General features: G+C 32.9%; 1 protein-coding gene across 1 annotated transcript; it reads left to right on the top strand.

Annotated features, from left to right (window-relative positions):
* The first annotated feature begins 497 nt into the window (after positions 1–497).
* On the top strand, positions 498–17,539 carry LOC134738938 (uncharacterized). The gene is made up of 4 exons (XM_063659621.1): positions 498–668; positions 1,159–1,241; positions 5,201–5,395; positions 16,504–17,539. The coding sequence occupies exons 1-4, from the start codon at positions 498–500 to the stop codon at positions 16,634–16,636; spliced, it is 582 nt and encodes a 193-aa protein (XP_063515691.1). The 3' UTR covers positions 16,637–17,539.
* Positions 17,540–19,268: the final 1,729 nt, after the last annotated feature.

Genomic DNA, 19,268 nt, shown 5'->3' on the forward strand with positions numbered 1-19,268 from the left:
AAACAAGCTGACTCCAGAAATGACACCGAAATCATAGTGCTGCCATCCCTGCCTTGAAAGGTGTGCAGTGCATGTTTCTTCCTCCACATAACCTCCTTCGGTCGTTTAGTCCCACACGCTTGACATCTACCTGCTTTCACAATATCTGGTGAGAATCAGAAAAGTCCCCACTAACGAAAAGGCCTAGGGTGGAGCTGCCATCTGTAAAACCCAGGCAGAAGAGTGCACGCGAGTTAAACACACAAATGAAGAAAAGGAACCAACTGATCAAAAAGAGCAACAATCTGGCCCAACCAGAATCTCCAGAGGTTTTCTGGGCAATGAAGGAGTGGGGAACAGAGGGACGGAGGTAGGGCGGGCCTCAGAGGGCGGGGTGGGGGCGGGGGGAGCGGAGAGAAGCCACACTCGTTCCTTACCATGGGCTGACGGCCAGAGCGTCCTGTGCGCCGCCTAGACTTCAAAAACGGTGACCGCTAGATGACGACGGATGACAACGGATGGAAGTGTCAGCCCGGCACCCTCCCAGGAGCTCCCAACAACTAATCGACCAGAGCCCCTGCGGGGGAAGAAGCACCATGGCTCGGGAAAACATGGAGAAACACATGCGCCTACGCACGTACACACGCGCACGACATATCCCACGATATAGACGAGTTTATACCGTGATAGTGAGAGAGCACATTTCTAGTAACAAAAGCAGCACGCTGGGCGCGGCGGCCCACGCCCGTCACCCCAGCAATCTGGGAGGCCAAGGCGGGCAGACCACCTGAGGTCAAGAGTTCCAAACCAGCCTGGTCAACACAGCGAAATCCCGTCTCTAAGAAAAATGCAGAAATTAGCCGGGGTGGTGGTGGGTTCCTTTAATCCCAGCTCCTCGGGGCGCGAGAATCACTTGCACTCGGGAGGTGGAGGTTGCAGTGAGCTGAGATCTAACCACCACACTCCAGCCTGGGCAACAGAGGAAGACTCCGTCTCAAAAAAAAAAAAAAAAAGAGTCAATCGCTTCCATCTTTAGACGAATACACTCTTACGCTTAGACAGATAGCTTGGAAGGAGCATAAGCTTTATAAACATTTGTAATTTTGAGTCAGTCTGGCGATATTTCCAGACCTTCTCCCTGTAAGTGGTCACAGAAATAAAAACTCCCTCCTTTTTCAGTTCATCTGCATCTCGTTATCAGGCCGCGAGAATAAGCAGCCCGACCCCCAGTTTGGCCCGGGAACAATTAAACTCCAGCCCGGGTGACAGAGGGAGATTTTGCCTCAGAAAAGAAACAAGAAAACAATTTTTAAAAAATGAAGATAATTAGCCGAGCGTTGTGCTGTGTTGTGGCTCGCGCCCGCGCCTGTAGGCCCAGCTACTCGGGAAGCTGAGTCAGAGGAGGATCGCTTTAAGCTCAGCAGTTCAAGGTCACAGTGAGCTATGATCCTACCACTGCACTCCAGCCTCCCTGACACAGGAAGACTCCGTCTCAAAAAAATACGTGAATGAATGAATGGATGAATGTAAAACAAAAATGCAAGGAGGTGGTAGAGCACGGGAAGGCTCCACTCGTTCCTAAAGACCAGAGCAGAAAAACAGGACCATCCGTTTGAGATATAGGCTATTCTGAATCACAGTGGAGGCCTTGAGGATTTCGGAGCAAGGCCCTGCCATTATCTGCAGATAACCATTCTTCTTTGGAGCCACAGGCTGTCTCAGCTAGCCTCTGGCAGTTGGTAGAAACCAAACGCCCAACCGTGGGGCCACGAAGTTATCATGTGAGCTGAGCCATTCATCACATACTGGGCGTAAGCGGGTGTGCACAGCAGCACTCCAGGGTGACACGGAAGTGCTGTGGACCGGATTGGGTCCAAACAGATCCTGAAGCGCAAGTAAGTTCCACGAGAAAGTGGCCCAAATGCCCATGGTACCCAGTCAAGAAATGAGCTAAGAAATTATACATAGCTGGGCACAGTGGCTCATGCCTGTAACCTCAGCACTTTGTGTTGGGGAAACCAGCCCCACACCATCCGGCGGGTACCCCGAGTCCAGTGGACACAAAGGAGTTAGAAAGAGACAAAATAAGTGTTTAAAAGGCGAGTCCAGAGGACCGGAGCATCGGAGGCTTGCTCAAGGCCCAGAGTTCTCGGGTTCCGCGGAATTCAATGGTTTACAAGCTCTTTGTTCTTAGGGCAGATGGGAGGGGTAGAAAGGGATGAGGAAAAGGATTAATCACTGAATCTTATTGAATGACTCGTGAGTCAGTTTTTGTGAATTTCCTTGAGCAAAGGTGTGTGTCTAAACTACTTAAGATCTGTAACTTATCCGGAATGAAATGGGAGGGAATGGGTTTCAGGAGGAGCCAAGATGTTTGATTATACTCCACTGTTTCAAGGGAGTGTTATCTCCCTCAGCAACCTGTGGAATGCCTCTGAGCTGTTATGCTCTCGGGGCATAAAGACATGAAGGCAATAACGAGAGTTTTCTTCTCAGAGGCTGCCCATGGCTCCCCATGGGTGTCTCACAGGGGGAGACCAACTCATCTGGCACCCCAGAAACTCTCTTTCCCACACTTTGGGAGGGTGAGATGGGTGGATCACTTGAGGTCAGGAGTTTGAGACCAGCCTGACAACCACGGCAAAACCCTGTCTCTACTAAAAATACAAAAATTAGTCAGGTGCAGTGGCGCATGCCAATATTCCCAGCTACTCGGGAGGCTACTCGGGAGGCAGGAATATTGTTTGAACCTGGGAGGTGGAGGTTGCAGTGAGCCGCGAGCATGCCACTGTGCTCCAGGCTGGGTGACACAGTGAGACTCTGTCTCCAAACAAACAAAAATTTAATTTAATTTAAAAAAATAAAGTACACATAGAAATTACACATAGCCGAGTGCAGTGGCTCACGCCTGTAATCTCAGCACTTTGGGAGGCTGAGACAGGTGGTTCACTTTGTAGCATCATTGCTGCCTTGAAAGGACAGAGGTGTGTGTTTATGTCACTATTGGTTTTATTTTTTTCTTTTTTCCTGGAAACTCATTTATTTTATCATTATTATTATTAGTAGTAGTAGTAGTATTAGTATTATTTTGGATACAGAGTTTCGCTCTTCTTGCCCAGGCTGGAGAGTAATGGTGCAATCTCGGCTCACCGCAACCTCTGTCTCCCAGATTCAAGGATTACAGGCAAGTGCTACCATGCCCAGCTAACTTGGTATTTTTAGTACAGATAGGGTTTCTCCATGTTGGTCAGGCTGGTCTTGAACTCCCAACTTCAGGTGATTCCCCTGCATCAGCCTCCGTAAGTGCTAGGATTACAGGCATGAGCCACCGCGCCTGGCCTCTTTGGTTTTGTTTTGTTTTGTTTTGTTTTTGAGACAGAGTCTCACTCTGTCACCCAGGCTGGAGTGCAGTGGTGCTATCTCAGCTCACTGCAACCTTCACCTCCCAGGTTCAAGCAATTCTCCTGCCTCAACCTCCTGAGTAGCTGAGATTACAGGCACGCCTGGCTAATTTTTTGTATTTTTAGTAGAGATGGGTTTTCACCATACTGGCCAGGCTGGACTTGAACTCCTGACCTCATGATCTGCCCGCCTCTGCCTCCCAAAGTGCTGAGATTACAGGTGTGAGCCACCTCACCTGGCATATTTATTTCTTTTTTAACTGATCAAAGAACAGTCAGACCCAGTCATCAGGGTGGCAATTCCCTAGGCAACAAGGGAGGGAGAAACTTGGAGGTGGGGGCAGGGGCAGTGGAGAAGACACAGTTGCCCCGGGCTGTGTGCAGGCACCACGGGCTTTCTTCCTCCTTGAGGCCTTGGTTTTCAGAGTAACAGTGGCTTCTAGGTGATGCCCAACGTCTGCCAATTAGAGTGTCAGCCTGGAATGAATTGGGATCACCCGGAGGGGGAAAGGGGAGGGGAAGAATGGAGGCACCCACAGTACAGTGGGTCACCGCGCCCTCCCAGGCAGTCCCCACAACTAAACCGGGGCCCCTGGAGGGACACAGCCTAAGTCCCCACCCATAGGATCATCTAGAAATTCCGTCCAGAGACCGATTGGAAATTCAGTCAAGTTCCAAACCTAAAAGAATCACTGGCACACCCACCAGGACTAAGACAACTTTTAAAAGAATCGTTTCTGTGTTTTGGGTGCATCCGTGTATTTCTGTACAACAAAGTTATTTATTTTAAATGTTACGAGTTTTTTACTCCTTTTTTTTTCACTTCTTACTTCCTTGATCCCAGGCAATCCAGACCAGCCTTGGCAACATGGTGAAACCTTGTCTCTACAAAAATACAAAATTTAGCTGGTTTCATAATCTGGACTCAAAATTAATAAATAAATAGATTGAAATTCAAAATTTAAAAAAATCTTAAATGCTGTATTCTGTTATTTTTGCTTTCTACCCTGAGAAGGAAGTAATATAGCTGTTGTCTGTCTGTCTGTCTGTTTGTGACAGGGTCTCACTCTGTCTATCGCCCAGGCTGGAGTGCAGTGACACCATCACGGCTCACGGCAGCCTCAACCACCCCAGGGTTAGGTGTTTCTCCCACTTCAGCCTCCTGTGTAGCTGAGACCACAGGCATGCACCTCGGGTTTTGGCCGTGTTGTCCAAGGCTAGTCTCCAGTTCCTGGGCTCAAAAGATCCTACCGCCTCGGCCTCCCAAAGTGTTGGGGTTGCAGGCCTGAGCCACCGCACCGGGCCTGACGTAATACATCTGTTCTCTCTATGTCCTGACCACACGCCCTTGAAGAACTCCAGTCAAGAGAGAGTCAGCAAGAGACTTTCAGCATTGTCTCCCGAAAGCAGAGAGGTGGATGGCGGTGGAGTGTCCCGAAAGCAGTGAGGTGGATGGCAGTGGAGTGTCCCGCGCTCCAGTGGTTTTAGGTGGCCACGCATGGAGGATAGATTTCAAATGTTTCCGGAGAGGCACGAGCCACAGTCATTCGGAGCATCCGAGCTCGCGAAGGGGTTTCTGACAGCGCCTTAAGGGCCAGGAAGGGCCAGGATCTGCCAAGGCCCGTCTTCCAGGATGGGGACAATGGAACCCAAGGTAGAGGGAGCCATCGATCTGCACTCAGCTCCAGCCCTAGGCCCCACCATGCAGACTAAGTCAGAAGGAAAAGTCCCTCGTCCTACAGGCCACATCCCTCCACTGAACTTGGGAGCAGATCTATTTTCCAAACATGAGGTGACCAGAGTTATCTGTTGTACTTTAGAAATCCCAAGTTGACGGTTAAGTCCAACGCTCGCCGCAGACATCTAGTGGACCCGGCGCTCGCGGACGGAAGCGAACAGACCCAGTTGGACCCGTATGACACGAAGCCGACCCACCTTTGCTGCCATCTAACTCCGCTGACCTGCCCACCGTTCCCCCACTGTCCGCTGGTTAACCCGGGCAGCGGAGAGAGGAGGTAAGGCACAAGGGCTGTGACTGGCTCATGTCCCATTCCCGCGCGCCTGGGGTGGGGAGAGGGGCCCAACGGCCACCACCGGGCATGAGTGAACACTACTGGGACAGGAACCGCAGGGGCACACCCTCCAACACCCAAGCGTCAGCCATTCTCAACAGGCTCGATGAATCCGATCCCAGCCCCTGGAGGAGTTCCCAGCGGGTTGCGGGGAGGAGGCGGAATCGGAGAGGTGGAACGACGAGCAGGGGCGCCAACCCTACATCAGCAACCCCCGGCGCGGCACCTTGGAAAGACCGCGAGTGGGGACGGGCGCCTCCCGAATGCACAGCGGGCGCCGATGGGCTTTCGCGAGAGACACCCGCTGAGTGCTCCGGGGCTCTGGGGCGGATGGGCATGAGCCGGCCAGGGAAGGAGGTCCCCGGGGGCGACAGGAGGGAGGAAGGAAGGTAGACCTCAAGGGCTGAATTACACAGGACACGCCATATCACCAGGTCCCCCGCACACGGGTGGAGAGAACCTTGTGTGGAGGTCTGACTTTCAATAGATCGCAGCGAGGGAGCTGCTCTGCTCCATAGAAAATCCTGACCCAGAAGCAGGGCGTCTACCGGTAGTTTAGCATCAGGTTCCCCACGAACACGTTACCTGATGGGTCAGGGAGTGACCGCCTTTCTGGCAGCAGCCCGTTTCCCAGGACGAGGGGCTGTCTGCCCCGGACCCCGGTTCCCGGTGCACAACGGGACATGCCCCGTGCGGGGCTGAGTGGCCCGCCGGCCGGGACTGCAGAGGACCGCCTATCCGAGACCAAAAAAGGCTCCGCGGCGCTGCTATATCGTTCCTCCTCGGCGGGATTCTAACTTAGAGTCGTTCAGTCATAATCCCACATATGCTGGCTGTACCCCATTGGCTCCTCAGCCAAGGACATACGCCAAATGTCTGAACCTGGGGTTCCTCTCCCACTGACCAGGATTACCATGGCAGCAACACATGGGCAGCAACACATGGGGAACACACACAGTAAAACTAACCCGTCTCACATAAGTCTAACCATAATCCTTTCCAAGGCATGCGCACCGCTCGCAGGTAAATCCATTCCAGTTTGCCTTGCCCTTTGCAAAGAAAAGAGAACTTTCCAGGTGCGGTGGCTGGTGCCTGTAATCCCAGCAATTTGGGAGGCTGAGGAGGGCGGATCACCTGAGATCAGGAGTTCAAGATCAGCTTGGCCAACATAGTGAAACCCTGTCTCTAGAAAAATACAAAAATTAGCCGGGCATGATAGCGGGTGCCTGTAATCCCAGCTACCCAGGAGGCTGAGGTGGGAGAATCGCTGGAACCTGGGAGGCGGAGGTTGCAGTGAGCCGAAATCGCGCCATTGCACTCCAGCCTGGGCGACAATAGCGCAAATACGTCTCAAAAAAAATAAATAAATAAAATAAAATAAAAAGATACAAATAATTAGATGGGCTCTATTGCCCAGGCTGGAGTGCAGTGGCTTGATTTCTGCAGCAACCTCCACCTCCCGGGTTCAGGTGATTCTCCTGCCTCTGCCTCCCAAGTAGCTGGGACTACAGGCGTGCATGCCACCACGCCCAGCTAATTTTTGTATTTTTAGTAGAAACGGGGTTTCACCATGTTGGCCAGGCTGGTCTTGAACTCCTGACCTCAAGCGATCTGATTGCCTTAGCCTCCCAAAGTGCTGGGATTACAGGAGTGAGCCACTGCACCCGGCCTATGTGTTTGCTTTTTAAGTCTCTCTTTCTAGGATCATGAGAATTCTTATTAATTCCACTTAGAGCTCCTTGAGAGAAAAGCCTCTATTATTGTCATTGTAACAGTAAAAATAGTAGAGCTTTTTTTTTCTTTTGAGACAGAGTTTCGCTCTTATTGCCCAGACTGGAGTGCAATGGCCCGATCTCAGCTCACTGCAACCTCTGCCTCCCAGGTTCAAGCGATTCTCCTGCCTCAGCCTCCCAAGTAGCTGGGATTACAGGCATGTGCCACCACACCTGGCTAATTTTATGTTTTTAGTAGAGACAGGATTTCACCATGTTGGTCAGGCTGTTCTGGAACTCCTGACCTCAGGTGATCTACCTGCCTTGGCCTCCCAAAGTGCTGGGATCATGGGCGTGAGCCACCGCACGTGGCTCCCAAGAACTCTTTAAATGCACCTAGTGTCACAAGAACAGATAGTAAAACTGTATCTGAAAAAGTGGCTCATGCTGGGAAATTTTTGGTGCATTTGGGCAAACTTAGGGCAAATTTTAAACATGAGGACTTTTGTCAGATCACTTACATTCCTTGGATTCTATGTGGGTTTGTCGCAGATGCTTGATGTGACAAATTACACGGTTTCTACCACTTCATTTGATCAGCCTCCCATTGACTTTCAACCAAGTCCTGCAGAATTGCTTCTCAGATTGCATCTTTCCTCAAGACAAAAATGTTTTCATAGTGTCTCTCTAACTTCCCCCTTTTGTGGCTATTAATTTATACTTGTATGTTTTTCAACTCCTTATTTTTGTTTTCTCTTTGTGAAAGCTTTTAACCTGTGCTATTCTTGAAGGAAATACTGATGCATATCTAAACTTTAGGGTGTTTTTCACCCTGGCTGCAGACACTCGGTGAGTAATTTTTCAGGTGATGGGAAAACCCATCATCATGAGAATGTAGCAACTTTTATTTTGCAGTAACTGTTAAAATTGTAGCCATAGTGCTCAGTAAAAGAGCACCTTCACCCTGTAGGTGTTTGGGGAGGAGTGAAGTCCTGTCCTCCATTTTGTTAGTAACCTGCTTATGGATGGGGTATTATCACCCAGAAAGGAAAGAGATACCATGGTATGCAGTTACAGGGAGCCGGGGAAAGAGCAAGACAAAAAAATTCCCTCATGTCTTCAATGCAGAGCCGGCGTTTAGACCTCTACTCCAGGCAGGGCCCACAAATCTCTGGCAGCCGTGAGCACCTGTTTTGCTTCTGCCTTCTTCCTGTTGGAAATTTTGGGTTTTTGTTTTTTTTTGTTTTTTTTTTTTTTTTTAAGACACAGTCTCACTCCATCACCGGGCTGGAATGCAGTGGTGCGATCTCGGCTCACTGCAGCCTCTGCCTCCTGGGTTCAAGTGATCCTCTTGTCTCAGCCTCCCAATTAGCTGGGACTACAGGTGCGCACCACCAAGGACAGCTAATTTTTGTATTTTTAGTAGAGATGGGGTTTCGCTATGCTGCCAAGGCTGATCTCGACCTCCTGATCTCAAGTGATCCGCCCACCTCAGCCTTTCAAAGTGCTGGGATTACAGGTGTGAGTAATCATGCCCTGCCTGTTGACAATTTGAGGGGCAGGTAAAATAATCTGCAGCCTTTTCAGCCAGAAAAACACAGAAGACTGTGTTATGTGGTTTCCCCATTCTCCCTCTTTCTCTGCTCTCCTAAATATTAAAGGGTTCTCCTTTTCCCAAGCCCAGTGGAAAAGCCTCAGGAAGCGTGGCGGTATCAGAAACATCCAAAGGGATCCCACCAAGTAATTCCAAATCATTCTCATTCACCCTGTTGGAAGTTCCTGCCATCCTGTCTGCCCTGGAGGCTTCCTAATGCAGGCAGATAATATCCTTGGTGTGCTGTTAGGCTGGAAGACTCCCTCATCTTTGCTCTTCTGTTTGAGAAAAAAAATGCCCAGGCACAATGGCTCATGCTTGTAATCCCAACACTTTGGGAGGCTGAGGCAGGCGGATCACTTGAGGTCAGGAGTTTGAGACCAGCCTGGTCAACATGGTGAAACCCCATCTGTACTAAAAATACGAAGGTTAGCCAGGAGTGGTGCCGGACGCCTGTAATCCCAGCAACTCAAGAGGCTGAGGCAGAATAATCGCTCGAACCCGGGAGGCGGAGGTTGCCGTGAACCGAGATCACACCACTGCACTCCAGCCTAGGCAACAGAGCAAGACTCTGCCTAAAAATATATAAATATAAATATAATATGTAAATATATATATATTTACATATTATATATAATTATATATAATTATAAATTATCATATATAATCGATTAATAATATATCATTAATAATTAATAAATTATTAATTATAATAATTATTGATTAATATAATTATATATTTATTATATATTTACGTTAACAATCTATATAATACATTATATTAATAATCTACCTAATGCATTATATTAATATTCATTATATAATATATTATTTATATTAATAATCCATATGATATTTATATTAATAATCTACCTGATATATTATTTATATTAATAATCTATATATTATATATATACTAATGATCTACATATGATATTATATATTAATAATCTCTATATAACGTATTATATATTAATAATCTACATAATATATATTAATAATCTATATAATATATTACATATCATAATCTATATAATACATGAATCTATATATTATGTTATATATTAATAATCTGTATATTAAGTTATATATTAATAATTTATATACTAGGTTATATATTAATAATCGATATACTATATTATATATTAATAATCGATATACCATATTATTTATTAATAATCTATACAATAGATCAGATTATATATTAATAATCTATACAATAGATCAGATTATATATTAATAATCTATACAATAGATCATATTATATATTAATAATCTATACAATCGATCAGATTATATATTAATAATCTATAAAATAGATCATAATATATATTAATAATCTATACAATAGATCATATTATATATTAATAATCCGTGCAATAGATCATATCATATATTAATAATCTATAGAATAGATCATATTATATATTAATAATCTACATAATTGAGCATATTATATCTTAATAATCTATATAATAGATTATTATATATTATATTCTATTATATATTATATGTTATGTTATACTATATTATATATAATAGATATAATATATGTATTATGTTATATAATATATATTATATATAATATGTATTACGTTATATAATATTATATATTATATATAATATATATTAAGTTATATGATATTATATATTATATATAATATATCTTACGTTATATAATATTATATATTATATATAATATATATTAGTTTACATAATATTATATATTATATATAATATAAATTATGTTGTATAATATTATATATTATATATAACATATATTACGTTGTATAATATTATATATTATATATAATATATATTACGTTGTATAATATTATATATTATATATAACATATATTATGTTATATATATTATATACGTATAATATTATATATTATATATAATATATTTTATGTTATATACATTATACATAATATATATTATGTTATATATAATATATAATATATATTATGTTATATATAATATATAATATATATTATGTTATATATAATATATAATATATATTATGTTGAATATAATATGTATAATATATATTATGTTGTATATAATATGTATAATATATATTATGTTATATTATATTATATATAATATATTCTAACTTATTTATATAATATATAAATATAATATATAATGTTATATTATATTTATGTATTATTATATTTATATTCATATATAATTATATATAATATATTATATATAATTGTTATATATTATATGAAATGTAATTATATATTATATAAAATATAATCTAATATAATATTATATATAATATAATATATTTTATATAATATATTTTATGATTATAATTATATTATAATTATAATTAGTATATTTATATTTATTATGCTTATTATAATTATATTTATATTTATTATATTTATAATTTATTATATTTATATTTATATATTATTATATTTATATTTATTATATTTATAATTCATTATATTTATATTCATACATTATTATATATAATATATATTTATTATTATATTATGTATATATAATATCTATAATAATATATATTATATATAATATATGTTATAATATATGATATATTATACAATATGTGTAATATATATTGTATAATATATATAATAATTATATAATAATTGTAATATATATAATTATATATATTTATAATTATATGAAATATATATATTATATAGTATAATATAATTATTATACTATATAATATATTATATAATTATATATTATTTATATAACATATATAATTTATAATATATTACATATTATGTTATATTATATATGATATATGTAATATATATTATGTTATATTATATTATATAGAATATATATTATATTATATTTAATATATAATACATTATATAATATAATATATAATATATTCTATAATGCATTATATACAATACATTATATTATATATATTGTATTTATTATATATAATTATTATGAATATAATAATTATTTATTAATTATAATAATTAATAAAGAATATATCATATAATAATTAATATAATCAATAATTATATAAGTATAGTGTATTTAATATATATGATATATAAGTATAATATATATTATGTATAATATATATTATAATTATAAATATATAATATATATTCATATTATATTTCTAAATATAATACATAATCATATAATTATATAATATATGATAAATTATATAATATGTTATAGAAATAATATATAATTATATAATATATTATATAGTATAATGTTTATATTATATTATATAATATATATTTTATATAATCATAAATATATACTTATATATCTTACAGTTACTATATAATTATTATATGTATTTTACAATATATAATATATATTATATTATATAGCAATATAAATATAATAAATAATAAATATAATAAATATAAATATAATCATATATAAATATAATAAATCATAAATATAATAAATCAAAAATATAGTAAATATAAATATAATGAATATAGATATAATAATTATAATTATAATATAATATAATTATGAAATATATTATATAAAATATATTATACTATATTTCATATAATATATAATTATATTTTATATAATATATAATAATTATATATGATATATTATATATAATTATACATAGAAATATAAATATAACAATTTGTAAATATAAATATAATAAATTATAAATATAATAAATATAAATATAATAATTATAATTATTATAAACTATATTATATTATATATTATATTTTATTTTAATTGATATATATTTATATTTTATATAATATATATCATTATGTAGAATGATATATATTACATATTACATATTTATCATATATTGATATATTATATATTATATATTATTTATTATATAATATATAAAAGATATATAACATATAATATAATTTAATATATAGAATATATAATATTATATAGAATATAATATAATACCATGTTATATTATATATTACATATTATATATTATATCATATTATATAATATATATTATATATTATATCATATTACATTGTATATATTATATATTATATTATGTGCTATCATATATATTACATATTATATTATATCATATTAATTTTATATTATATCATATTATATTAATTATATATTATATGATATTAATTATATATTATATCATATTATATTATATTAATTATATATTATATTATATTATATTAATTATATATTATATTATATCATATATAATAGATTATATTATATATAATAGATTACATTATATTATATACAATATAATATATCACATTATATTATATAATAGATAATATATCGTATTATATTATATAATAGATAATGCATCATATTATATTATATGATCGGTAATGTATCGTATTATATTATATGATCGGTAATGTATCGTATTATATTATATGATCGGTAATGTATCGTATTATATTATATGATCGATAATGTATCGTATTATATTATATGATCGATAATGTATCGTATTATATTATATGATGGATAATGTATCGTATTATATTATATGATGGATAATGTATCGTATTATATTATATGATGGATAATGTATTATATTATATGATGGATAATGTATCGTAGTATATTATATGATCGATAATGTATCATAGTATACGATCGATAATGTATCGTATTATATTATTTGATAGATAATGTATCGTATTATATTATATTATAATCTATTAGATTATATTACGTTATAGATAATCTATTATATTATATTATAGATAGTATATATTATATTATATTACATTATAGATAATAAATTATATTATATTATAGAGATTATATATTATATTATAGTATAGATAATATATAATTTTATATTATAGATATTATGTATTATATTATATTATAGACATTATATATAATAGATATAATATCGTATATTATATATAATATGATCATATTATATATAATGTAATATAATATAATATGATCATATTATATATAATGTAATATAATATAATATGATCATATTATACATAATACAATATAATATATTATAATGTTATATATAGTATAATATAATATAATATTATAATATTATATATAATATAATATTATATTATATATAATATTATAATATTATAGATAACATAATATTATAATATTATACATAATATAATATTAAATTATATTATATAATATATTTCATAATATAATATTATAATATTATATATAATATAATATTATAATATCATATATAATATAATATTATAATATTATATTATATATCATATAATATTATATTATATATAATATAATATTATAATATATATAATACAATATTATAATATATATAATACAATATTATATTATATATAATACAATATTGTATTATACATAATATATCATATATATTATATATAATATATATCATATATAATATATAATTATAATATTATACATAATATAATATTATAATATTATATATATAATCTTATATTACATATAATATAATATTATAAGATTATATATATATAACATTATAAGATTATATATAATATAACATTATAAGATTATATATAATATAATATTTTAAGATTTTATATAATATAATATTATAAGATTATATATAATATAATATTATAAGATCATATATAATATAATATTATAAGATCATATATAATATAATATTATAAGATCATATATAATATATTATAAGATCATATATAATATAATATTATAAGATCATATATAATATAATATTATAAGATCATATATAATGTAATATTATAAGATCATATATAATATAATATTATAAGATTATATATAATATAATATTATAAGATTATATATAATATATCATAATATATATAATATAATATAATATATAAAATACATAAAATATAGATAATATAATATAACATAAGATATATAATATAGAAAATATTATAGATATAATATATATGATATTATATATTATATAGAATGTATAATAGAATATTTTATATATTATATATAATTATATAATATATATTAATATATAATATATAATATATATTATATTATATTAAAGAATGTATTTTAATATATAATATATAATATACATTATATTATATTATATTATATAGATTAATATATAACATATTATATATTATATTATATGATATTTATTAATATATAGTATAGAATATATATTATATTATATAGATAATTATTATTATATATAATTATTATTATGTATATAATTATATTATAGATATTATATATTATATCTAGAATATAATATATGTTAATATATTATATATGATATGATAGAATATATAATATATATTATATACTATTATATATTATATTATATCATATATATTATATACTATATTATATTATATATTATATAATATTATATAATATTATATTATATTACATATATAATAGTATAGATTATATTATATATTACATATTATATATTATATAATATTATATAATATTATATAAGATTATATAATATAATATCATATTATATATTATATAATCTTATATAATATCATATTATATATTATATAATCTTATATAATATCATATGATATATTATATAATCTTATATAATATCATATGATATATTATATAATCTTATATAATATCATATGATATATTATATAATCTTATATAATATCATATGATATATTATATAATCTTATATAATATCATATTATATATTATATAATCTTATATAATATCATATTATATATTATATAATCTTATATAATATCATATTATATATTATATAATCTTATATAATATCATATTATATATTATATAATCTTATATAATATCATATTATATATTATATAATCTTATATAATATCATATTATATATTATATAATCTTATATAATATCATATTATATATTATATAATCTTATATAATATCATATTATATATTATATAATCTTATATAATATCATATTATACATTATATAATCTTATATAATATATTATATATTATATAATCTTATATAATATCATATTATATTAAATATGATATAATATCATATTATATTAAATATGATATAATATCATATTATATTAAATATGATATAATATCATATTATATTAAATATGATATAATATCATATTATATTAAATATGATATAATATCATATTATATTAAACATGATATAATATCATATTATATTAAACATGATATAATATCATATTATATTAAACATGATATAATATCATATTATATTAAACATGATATAATATCATATTATATTAAACATGATATAATATCATATTATATTAAATATGATATAATATCATATTATATTAAATATGATATAATATTATATATTATATTGTAGATTATATAATATTATATAATATTATATTATATATTATATAATACATAATAATATATTATATAATACATAATAATATATAATATATATAATATGTATTACATATTATATAATAGAGTATATATCATATATTATATATAAATATTATATATATTATATATTATATATAAATATTATATATATTATATATTATATATAAATATTATGTATAATATATTTATTATATATAATATATAAGTATAAATATATAATTATATAATATATAATATAATTATAAATATAAGATATGATCATATTTATGTTTATATATAATATATTTTTTGATAATTCATTTTAATAAATGAGTGGTATTCATCAGCTAACTTCTAAAGCTACTTCTGTTGATGAAATTCTGGGCACTTAGGAGTCAGCAGTGGTATATTGAGTGTGTGGCTCTTGCTCACAGGTGCTTCTCTTTTGTCCCACGGCAGGTGGCACCAACAGACGGCTTCTGCAAAGCTGAGAGCTCCTTTTATCCGTGGATCAGGAGCAAAGTTTGCATCTACACTGTCAGGCTGTGTTTGGATGTTAGCAGTTAGTTTAGCTTTGCGTCTTCAGAGTAATTGTTCTTAGCTACTTAAAAAAGAAAAGGAAAGAAAAGAAAATTTAAAATTTTCTTCATTGATCATTCAGGAGCATGTTTAATTTCCGTGTATTTGTACAATTTCAAAGTTCGACTTGTTGTTGACTTCTAGTTTTATTCCATTGTGGTCAGGAAAGATATTCGATATAATTTCAATTATTTTAAATTTGTTGAGACTTGTTTTGTGGCCTAAAATATGGTCTATTCTGGAGAACATTTCTTGTGCTGATGAAAGAATGTGTTTTCTGCATCTGTTGGATGAAATGTTCTGTAAATGTCTCTTTGTTAGTCTAAAATGCAGGGGTTTTTTTTGTTTTTTTGGGAGAGTCTCACTCTGTTGCCCCGGCTGGAGTGCAGTAACATGATCTTGACTCACTGCAACCTCCACCTCCCAGGTTCAAGCAATTCTCATGCCTCAGCCTCCCAAGGAGCTGGGATTACAGATGCCCGCCACCACACCCAGCCAATCTTTGTATTTTTAGTAGAGAGAGGGTTTTACTATGTTGGCCAGGCTGGTCTCTAACTCCTGGCCTCAAGGGATCCACCTGCCTCAGCCTCCCAAGGTGCTGGGACTATAGGTGTGAGCCACCGCGTCCAGCCTAAAATACAGTATAAATCTAATGTTTTTTTTTTTTTTTAATTTTCTATCTAGACGATCTGTTCAGTGCTGAGAATGGGGTGTTGAATTCCCCAGCTATTGTATTGGCATCTATATCTCCCTTTAGACCTAATAATATTTGGTTTATATTATATATCTCGGTGCTCCAGTGTTGGGTGCATATATATTTAGAATTGTTACATCCTTTTGCTGAATTGATCCCTTTATCAATATATAATAACCTTTGTCTTTTTTTAATCACTTTTGAGTTAAAGTCTGTTTCATCTGATATGAGTACAGCTACCCTGCTTGCTTTTGGTTTCTGTTTGCATGGAATATCTTTTTCCACCCTTTCAATCTATGTGTGTCTTTACAGATGAAGTGAGTTTCTTGTAGGCAACCTATAGTTGGGCCATGTTTTTTAATCCATTCAGCCAGTCTATATATTTTAAGGGGGGAAATTTAATCAGTTTACAGTCAAGATTATTACTGATAGGTGAGGACTTCTGTCATTTTGTTAATTATTTTCTGTTTTTTTAATATATCCTTTGTTCCTTTCTTCCCCTCTTATTGTTCATCCTTGTAGTTTGGTGGTTTTCTGTAGTGATAAAGTTTCTTTTCTCTTTCTCCTTTGTGTATGTGCTCTACCAGTGAGTTTTATACCTTTTTTTTGTTTTCTTGATAGTAATTATCATTTCATTTCCAGATGTGGGACTCCGTTGAGCATTTCTTGTAAGGCTGGTCTAGTGGTGATGAATTCTGTCAGTTTTTGCTTGTCTCAGATATGTCAGGCATTTAGCTTCAGGACCTGATTCTAGTTCCCTGCCCTGTGGTGACAAGTAGAAACAGATCCCTAGTACGCTGCTTAGGTACTAAGCCAGCTAGATGAGAGCAGATGAAAAAATCAAATCCTTCTATTTTGCCAGGGATTAATTCATTCCCAGGATTGTAAATATTACATTTCACTTTTCATCTCACATAACTGTGAGATTAGAAATTGAGCTGGGCAGCCTGCCCAGCAAGACATTATGATGTATACAACACAGTGAACTACTAAGGAGTTGTCTTTAAAGGCATTTACAGCACATAGCTTTTTGTTTTCATTTTAATTTTGCTGCTCTTTATTTGTAGTAGTAGATAAGGAATTAAGAAAGCAAAAATAAGTGCTTTGACTAGGTCTTTTGCCTTTGAAAGTAGCATTAGTAAAATCCCCTCTTCTTTTTTATTCTTATAAACTTCACCTAATTCACTCTGCCTCCCCCAGCCCATCTGTGTTCACTTGCCGTTCTTGCTGCTCTCAGTTTTTAAAAGCTTACTCTAAAATTACATGAAAGCAACCCCATTTTGACAAAATTAGAATTCTGGTAGGAATGGCTTACCATGAGGCTGTTGAGAGAAGCCCAGCAAGACTTTTGTTCTTTTTATTTCAACCTCTCTTGGTTAAACCTACAATTTGGTAGATGATATAATTACCTCCCTTGGACAGGTCTGTATCTCTGCCTTGGAGAAATAACAAAGTCCAAAGTAGTCTCCTCATTCAAAGATGTTGCAAATGAAGGCTGTTTTGATCTTTATGTATTAGCATTTGGGTTTTTATCTTTCTGGGGCTCCTGGCAGAAAATTTCTTTAAATTTATTATATAATTCTAAAATATTGGACATATTTGTTTCAAGCATCTGTCAATATCCTTATTCTTTTCATTAAACTCTCCGCTGCCCCCATTAGTCATCAAGTCCTACTGATTTTTAACTCCTAAGTATTTCTCAAATCTGTCTCCTCGATATGTATTGTTGGTTATATAACTCCATCTCCGTTGTCACTGTGCTGCTTTAGAGTATCTTTTCTTGTCTAGATCAGTGCCTGGCTTATATTATGAGCTTCTAAAAGTTGGATCAATGAATGAATGATTCCTATTCTGGACAACTGTACTCTAACACCTAACTGTAAAACAAAATCTTAGATCTATCTTCCATGTAAAAGCATCTATCTA

Source organism: Pongo pygmaeus, chromosome 22 (genome assembly GCF_028885625.2).
Source record: "Pongo pygmaeus isolate AG05252 chromosome 22, NHGRI_mPonPyg2-v2.0_pri, whole genome shotgun sequence".
Lineage (NCBI taxonomy): Eukaryota > Metazoa > Chordata > Mammalia > Primates > Hominidae > Pongo > Pongo pygmaeus.